We start from the raw sequence: 8,359 nt of genomic DNA, 5'->3' as shown, positions 1-8,359 counted from the left end.
GGACTCTCGTATGTCTTTGTAAGGAATGAGAGATAAAAGGCAAAAAAAAAAAGGCCAGCCCACCTTGAAGAGGAAAAGAAGGCCGGATCCCGCGGGATTACTACTCAGCCATGGATCTCGCGGGATTACTACTCAACCACGGATCCCGCGGGATTACTACTCGGCTAGAGATCTCACGTGATTGCTACTTGGTGAGGGATTATTATTCGGCAGCCATTAGCTATCTTTGGGTGGCTAGAGATGTGAGGGCATTGGACTTAGTCTTTACTTTGGTCTCCTTTTGCCGACTTTGGGGAGGACAATTTGCTTTGGTTTTTGAATTTCGTTTTTTTACTTTTCTTCCGGGGATGAAATTTGGGAAGAAACGATTAGGAAGCTTCAAACAGATTTTTACATGGCTTGTTCTCCATTAATGGAGAACTAATTTTATACTTCTAGTCAAGGGGACAACTGAAGATTTGGTTCAACAATTATTGTGAGATCTAAATTATTTTAATTGCTTCCTCCATTTATTGGTATTCGTATGTTTTTTGCTTTTAATTGTTGTTATAGCTATCATGTATGATTGAATAAATGCACAATATTTAATTATTCACGTAGGCTATTTGCTAATTGGTGGTAGTTAAATCTATAATTGTTCGATTACTTTCATCCCGGTAGCAACTGGCGTAATTGGGTTTATGTCAGGAAAACATACGATCTAACTTAAACAAACCCTCGTAGCGTGTTTGTTAGTTAGGATTGAACCTTTCTAAATCTTAATGCAAACCAGAAATTAAATCCTACGGTCGTACCTAGGGTTGTTTTCGGGTTAGAGAAATAGTTAACGATCGTACCTTAACTATTGAGAAATTAAGGAAAGGCTGGTTGTTTATCGAGTGTATGACAACTATAACTAATCTATTAATAATTGTTGGAATTATATTTGAATCGATAATCAGTTGCATGAACCATTTTTGAAGTGTATCCTTGGCTAGAGTTTCCCTGATTATTTCTCCCAATTAATTATTTTGCACATTTAATTTATTTAGTTAGCAATTCATTAGCATTTAATCTTAAAACCCCCCCATACTTTGAACTCTAGAAGAAACGAATTATCCCCAGTCCCTATGGATTCGATCCTACTCACCGCTATATATAAAATATATATTTTTCTTGAGTAGGTAATTATTATTGCACAGGTTCGGCACCTGTCAATGATGTACCCTCCAATTCCTAATTCTATTAGACTATATTTCACCATGATTTCTGAACCCTGCAAATCAAATTAGCATCAGAACCAAGGGAAATTTATAAGCAATACATAAAACATTTGTCTACCATCCAAAAAATAGCACTCGTAAGCAATTCATAAAACATTTGTCTGCCATCGTAACAGTAGTAACAACTTTGTGTTGCGGGTTTGTGACCTTAATTAGCTCTCTACGGGAATTATGCAAATGCAGTCGTATACTTTCAAGATGAATTTGGCAGGAGATAGGAGGTCTGAATCATGTAAAAGTTTAAGCAGATATCCTCGAGGAGAAATGGGTACATAGTTTTGCATAGACAAGAAAAGGGTTTGAAGATCAAAAGTCTATTAAATTAGGGTTTAGCAAATCAATTCAACTAAAGCAAACCTTTTAAGGTAGAAAGCATGTGCCTATCAGCTATGTTCGAAGGAAAGAAGTACAATGTTTAACAGAGTGTGATCATACAACCAAATGGAACAGAAGAAGAGGTCTCTAACAACAATGTAATAATGTACAAAGATTTCAGGTTTCAGAAGCCAATTGATGTCTATTAAGACTATAATGAAATATACCCAACTTGTAACTTAAGAAAGATATAGAACCACCATCTGTTGGTAATGAACTGCTACAGATTAACCACAATATCACCAAAGCATACTACGTATATTGGATGAGAGCTAATAAAACCAAAGTCCAAGAAACTTATATATACTCATTATCAACTGTCCTCAATCCATAAAGATTATATTGGAAAAAAATAACGAAACATAGAATGCAGTCCACAAAGCAATGTCAACACGCAACGTTCAAAAAATCTCTGCACATTAACAATGGCAAATTGCTTACTTAGTTTTGTAGAATGAGCTTCTGCTGGAACATCCCAAGTGAATGATGCAAAAAATGCTTCAATGTCAGCTTCAGGGAATTGTGATTTAAGATAACGTAAAATGGATAGCTTGCTCTGGAATAGTAGTTTTCTAGTAGGCTTCTTTTGGAGCCTCTGAGGAGCATACAAGAACCGATCATTGTAGAATCCTACAGCCCTAACTCTGGTTCCAACTCTCCAACCCCAGATATCACCAACATTTGGCCAATCAACTGGAGCATATGACAAACCTTTGCCTGACGCTCCAAGTGGAACTGGACTAGCAAGAACTTCTGATTTTCTTTTCAAGGGTCTACAGTCATGACCTGCCTTAGAAACATCAGTCTTCATGTTTCCTCACCTTGCAAAAATTGAGCTTAATGGAATTCAGTATCTCTAGAGCACAATTAATAACGGGATAGAATTAAGAAAAGTAAGCAGGTACAAAAATGACTAGATCTTATTCCACATCTATTCTAGCTAATAAAAGTTCAACAAGTCTCCTTTTGGCTGCATTTTCAATTTTCAAGCTCTTGCATTAGAATATGTCATGTTCCGTAGCACAATGTTTTTTCCAATGGATTCATGAGCTCAACTATGAGTCAGTCATGTTAATTGATTGATAGTTATGACTTGTAAATCAAATATTTTACGGGAAGAAACACATGAATTTAATGCCAAATATCCACATTTCTTGCATAAGTTTCAAATTCTAACTGAATTAAAAAATTTAGCTAACAAGCCTACTGTAGAGCATAACCGAAAAGCTAAACATTCTGTCCTAAACCAAGTGATACTTGTACGCTATACTATACCATACATCCCACCACTCATAATACTCAAATGGACAAAGATTCTAATAAGCATGCAACTACCTACATGTATTAGGAGCCACTCCCAATAGATGGAATACAAAGATTATACTGATCACTAAGTGATACTTGCACGCCTTTGTACAAAGTAGAGTCCTTACACCAATTATCAAGAAACATGTTTTTGTCCTAAGATGGTGCAAAAACTAAACACTTGAGTCAAAGTGGATGCAAAAGGGGCTTGTTACAACATATTTGCAGAATGAGAAGTGAAAACTCCAGATCCGATTATCTTTGATCGCTGAAGTAGCAAATCAAATGGATCGACTTAAGCATGAAAAACAAAACCCAAAAAAAAGGTAACTAGAAAAGAAGCTAAAATAGAGATGAGAATGTTGACTCTTGCACTAGATGAAAAATATTACCCCAAATACAACTGATTTTTTCATTAACAACATGCATCTATAATTTCTTGTAAAACAATCCCACCACTCAAAAGAAACTACTTAAATATGTAATACCATTCAGAAGATTTTAAATCTGTCAACGAATATAATTCAGCCATGTTCAGAATCACTTCTCAATTATCATTATGTGGCGAAAAAGTCACTGATGAAGATACGTTAGAGAAGACATTTTCTACTTTTCATATCTCTAACATGCTCTTGCAGCAGCAATATCGAGAGAAGGGATTTAAAAAATATTCTGAACTTATCGCATGTCTTCTCTTGGCTGAATAAAATAATAAATTATTGCTGAAAAATCATGAGTCCCGACCAACTGGTGCAAGTCCATTCCCTGAAACAAATGCGACTCAATTTCAAAATTCTGGTCGAGGTCGTGAACGTGGCCGTAGAGATGGCGGTGGAGGAGGGCGTGGCCGTGGATGCGATCGTAGTAGATTTGTGCCTCGTGAAAATTATAACCGTGGCAAACAACAAAATATTTCCCAAAAGAGGGAAAATAACTACGATCAGAAAAATAGAGAAAAGAAAGTTTATGAAGAAAAATACTACCGGTGTGGTATGGAAGGTCATTGGTCCCGTACCTGTCGTATGGCTGAGCATCTAGTTGACCTCTATCAAGCATCATTGAAAAAGAAAGACAAAGGTGTTGAGACAAATTTCATTGATCAAAAGAATGATTATGATGATGGTGATGATGCTGATATGACACATCTTGATGTAGCTAATTTGTTTGACCATCCTGAAGATGTCAACAAATATCTCATGATTGTTTAGATATTTTATGATACTTTATATCTTTCATGTAATTTTCTTTCCATTGAATATTTATTTTCGCATCTTTATTAATATTTATTTTTGTTTGAAATTTTCTTCCTGAAGAAGAAATGGATGTCAAATATTTGGGATTAAATAATGGTGATGATGACATTTGTCTCATTGATAGTGCTACTACGCACACCATATTGAAAAATAAAAAATATTTTTCTTGTTTAAAAATGGGAGAGACAAATGTTAATACCATCAGTGGTAATGCAAAATTAATTGAAGGTTTCGGAAGAGCCAGTCTATTTCTCTCTGAAGGGAATAAAATTGTCGTAAATAATGCACTACTCTCTTCCAAGTTTAGGAGAAACTTATTGAGTTTTAAAGATATCCGTGAAAATAGATATTATATCGAGATAATGACTGAGACAAATAGTGAATTTTTATTAATCACGAGTATCATTTCTGGGCAAAAATACGTAGTAGAAAAATTATCTTCTTTTTTTCTGGCTTATATTATGCACAAATTAGTACAATTGAAATTCATCACCTAGTAGACCAGAAGTCTACTCATCCCAATAATTTTATCGTTTGGCATGATCGTCTCGGACATCCCGAATCTATAATGATGAGACGAATAATTGAGAATTCACATGGTCACTCATTGAAAAATCAAAAAGTATTAAAAGCCAATGGATTCTCTTGTGTTGCTTGTTCTCAAGGAAAATTAATTATTAGACTATCACAAGTTAAAGTTGAGACTGAATCCCCTACATTTCTACAACGAATTCATGGTGATATATGTGGGCCTGTAGATCTACCATGTGGATCATTTCGATATTTTATGGTGCTAATTGATGTATCAACTAGATGGTCACATGTATGTTTATTATTTACTCGCAACTTGGCGTTTGCGAGATTGCTTGCTCAAATAATTAAATTACGAGTACAATTTCCAGATTATCCAATAAAGAAAATTCGTCTAGATAATGCTGGTGAATATTCGTCACATGCTTTTGACGATTATTGTATGTCCATTGGAATAACTGTTGAACATCTTGTAGCTTATGTTCACACACAAAATGGTCTAGTCGAATCATTCATTAAACGGTTACAATTAATTGCTAGACCATTGTTGATGAGGTCTAAACTTCTTTCATCTGCTTGGGGACATGCTATATTACATGCAGCAACACTTGTGAGAATTAGGCAGACAAGTTATCATACTTATTCTTCCCTACAATTAACTTTTGGTTATGAGCCTAATATTTCTCATTTACGGATATTTGGTTGTGGGGTTTATGTTCCAATTGTACTGCCCCAACGTCGTAAATTGGGCCTCCAAAGAAGATTAGGGATATATGTCGGCTATGAATCACCTTCAATCATTAAGTATATGGAACCATTAACAGGTGATTTATTTACTGCGAGATTTGCAAATTGTCATTTTGATGAATCATATTTTTCGACATTAAGGAGAGATAAAAATCAACCGAAAAAGGAAATTACTTGGAAAATATCATAGAAACCGTGTTATAGGTTTCTTCATATTCTTGTAGTAGTAGGTGTTTAATAGGATTGATGCACCTTTAATCTTGTAGTACCTATATATAGAGGTACATTGACACTCTTTTGTGATGACTTTTGTATTTTGTTGGAATATTAGAATATTATTCTTTATTTCTCTAATATCTCCATTCATACTATAGTAGTTTATTAGTTTTACAATAACAAACTACTTATGGTGCACAATATGGGATCAAATGTACTATTCATAACCTCACCTAACAGTGGCAAAGTTAGGACCCAAGATTATGGGGGCAATTAGTTTGATGTACAATACAACACAATTAAGGTAAAAAAAATATTGTTAACATTTTAATAATCAGTATGACAGTTGCGTGAATTTTGTTAAAATTATATAGCGTTTTACAATAATAACAACTAGATGACAATTTTTTTTTGTATAATAGACAAAATAATCTTTACATTTTTATGTACAAAAATGTTAAAATTTCTTTTCTATCTAAATTTTCAACTAGTACTTGGCATCGTTTCAAACATGTCATCATTTATAAACTGAGTAATAATTATAGATTTCATAAATTTAGGGGGCAAAATAACGAAATGTAGGAACTTGTAAAATTTTTAAGGGGTGCAATTATAAGAAAAAAATTGAAAATTGAAAATTTTTCCATACCTATTTTCAAAATACTTTAAAGTTGAGAGGGGCAATTACCCATTCTCACTTGAATGTGGCTCCGCTTCTGTCAGCTAACACTTCTATTCTTTTAGGATTGCACTAGCGAACCTTCTTGTTTGATAGGTTGCATTTTAGTGGGTATTTTGGGCATTATTGCACAATTAATTGACTAAATATTTTCGTTAATTGGATGGATTCTACTGATATTTTGTTTTGGTGCTAATTGCAGGAATGGTTGCTGAAAAGTGCTTAAATTCAACTTTTAGAAGATTCATCGGACATGGGGCCCGTTTGAGAAGCTGAAGAAACCTAATTGTAATAGAGTTTATTTTAATATATTTCTAGGGAGTCTTTCTTTTGTTTTTTTTGGGGAAGGAACTGAGGGGGCCGCAGCTTTGTAAGGCGGCGAGGACAAAAGTTTTTCGGGCTGGACTCTTGTATTGCTTTTGATCTTTTTGGTTGACTGAGGAATTGGAGGCTTTGAAATTGCATTGACCCGATGGATACATCAAGCAATTGAAACCCTTTCTCTCGTAGCTTTTGTTGAGCAATCAGAAGGGAGGCCATTATTGTTGACTTTTGGGACTCAATGCTTTACAAGGATGTTGCTGCGGTATGTTTAGGAATCAGAGAAGAGGTGTGGAAAGTTGCTGCGGTATGATTGTGACCACAAATGATAGGGGAAGTGTGGGTGATGGACACCTGTAAAGGGCTTCTTTACCTGCAACCTGGAGGGCTGTTGGGTGTTGGGGGATTACAACTGCAAATGTAAAATGTGGAGTGCCTAAATTAGGCAACTTCCAAAGTGAGGGGGTCGTACGCTGAAGTAAGGGCAGGGAAAAAAGGCGCGAAGCTTGGCGGATAAGCTAAACACAGTATGCATAGTAGTAAGGAAGAAGCGCGAAATCGGACGAAAGCATTGAAAAGTGGGGTTCTTTTAATAAACACCGATGTGTTTATTTTGCATGCTTTCCGATAAATAAGTACCTGAAGTACCCATAAAGAGCTGGTCGTTTATAAGACAACGGGTTTAACTATACTTTTTTTTCCGATAAATACATTTCTATTTAAGGCACCTTGCTACTCTGTTCGTGTAACGGTCCAAAAGACATAAAGAGATGGTCTTTTATTCAACAACGGGATTATTTTCATTTTATCTGATAAAACATTGTGTCTTTAAGGCACCTTGGGTATTATGTTGTTGTAAGAGAGGAAAGCCATAAAGAGTTGAAACTTTTAAATTGAAACACACGTTTGAATATATGAATGGGCCTCTACGGAAAATGGGTTTAATCTTTACTTATAATGGGGGAAAGCCATATAGAACTGGTTTTATTATCGAAAAATGCATTTCAATATAATGTTGTTAGATAAATAAATATTTATTTAAGGAAAATGGGTACTCCGTTCTTATACTTTTTTTCGATAAATACTTTTATACATTTCTATTTATTAGTAAGAATTATTATTTATGTATAAAAACTTACTATTATTTGAACTAAACTTACTCTTTTAAAAGTAAGTTTGGGATATAAAGTAGTAATCTACTTATTTAAAAATTAAGTTTAATATTTATTCCAATTTACCTTTTGAGATATAAAAGTTACTAATCTATTAGGCTTAACTTACTATTTTAGATAGGAAACTTATTACTTCCATAATTTTAGGTGTTATTCTATTTAGGTGAATAGGTCCAACAATAAATCAAATGATCGTTAAAAGTGCAACAACATGTTATATTAGGTAAAAACTATTTCGCTACCATAACTATCATTTAGTATATCTATATGTATTGCTGAGGGGGTTTTGGATAGGAAGCTTCCAAAATTGTCAAAAGTTTGAATGCTATTTTAATAGAATTTTACATTTTTATAATTAAAAAATGTTTATCTCTTAACTAATCATGTAACCGCTCCTACAAATCCTATAATTATGCTCATATTTTTCCCACATTTCCCGCACGTTTTTTTCACTACCCCGTAAAATTCAAACTCCTAAACTTTAACTAACAGATAATA

General features: G+C 34.2%; 1 protein-coding gene across 1 annotated transcript; it reads right to left on the bottom strand.

Annotated features, from left to right (window-relative positions):
- Positions 1-1,229: 1,229 nt before the first annotated feature.
- Positions 1,230-2,448, bottom strand: LOC113771651. The gene is made up of 2 exons (XM_027316222.1): positions 2,079-2,448; positions 1,230-1,255 (listed from the first exon to the last, which is right to left on the bottom strand). The coding sequence occupies exons 1-2, from the start codon at positions 2,446-2,448 to the stop codon at positions 1,230-1,232; spliced, it is 396 nt and encodes a 131-aa protein (XP_027172023.1).
- Between the last annotated feature and the right edge of the window lie 5,911 nt (positions 2,449-8,359).

This window comes from Coffea eugenioides, chromosome 5, assembly GCF_003713205.1.
Source record: "Coffea eugenioides isolate CCC68of chromosome 5, Ceug_1.0, whole genome shotgun sequence".
In the NCBI taxonomy this organism is placed as follows: Eukaryota; Viridiplantae; Streptophyta; class Magnoliopsida; order Gentianales; family Rubiaceae; genus Coffea; species Coffea eugenioides.
This window is presented reverse-complemented; position numbering and strand designations above follow the sequence as displayed.

Bases quoted from the DNA above. Each gene is read 5' to 3' on its own strand.
- LOC113771651 (XM_027316222.1), bottom strand. From the start codon at position 2,448: ATGAAGACTGATGTTTCTAAGGCAGGTCATGACTGTAGACCCTTGAAA. The intron at 1,256-2,078 runs GTAAGCAATTTG...TTTGATTTGCAG, and splicing joins AGCTCATTCTACAAAACTAA to GGTTCAGAAATCATGGTGAA.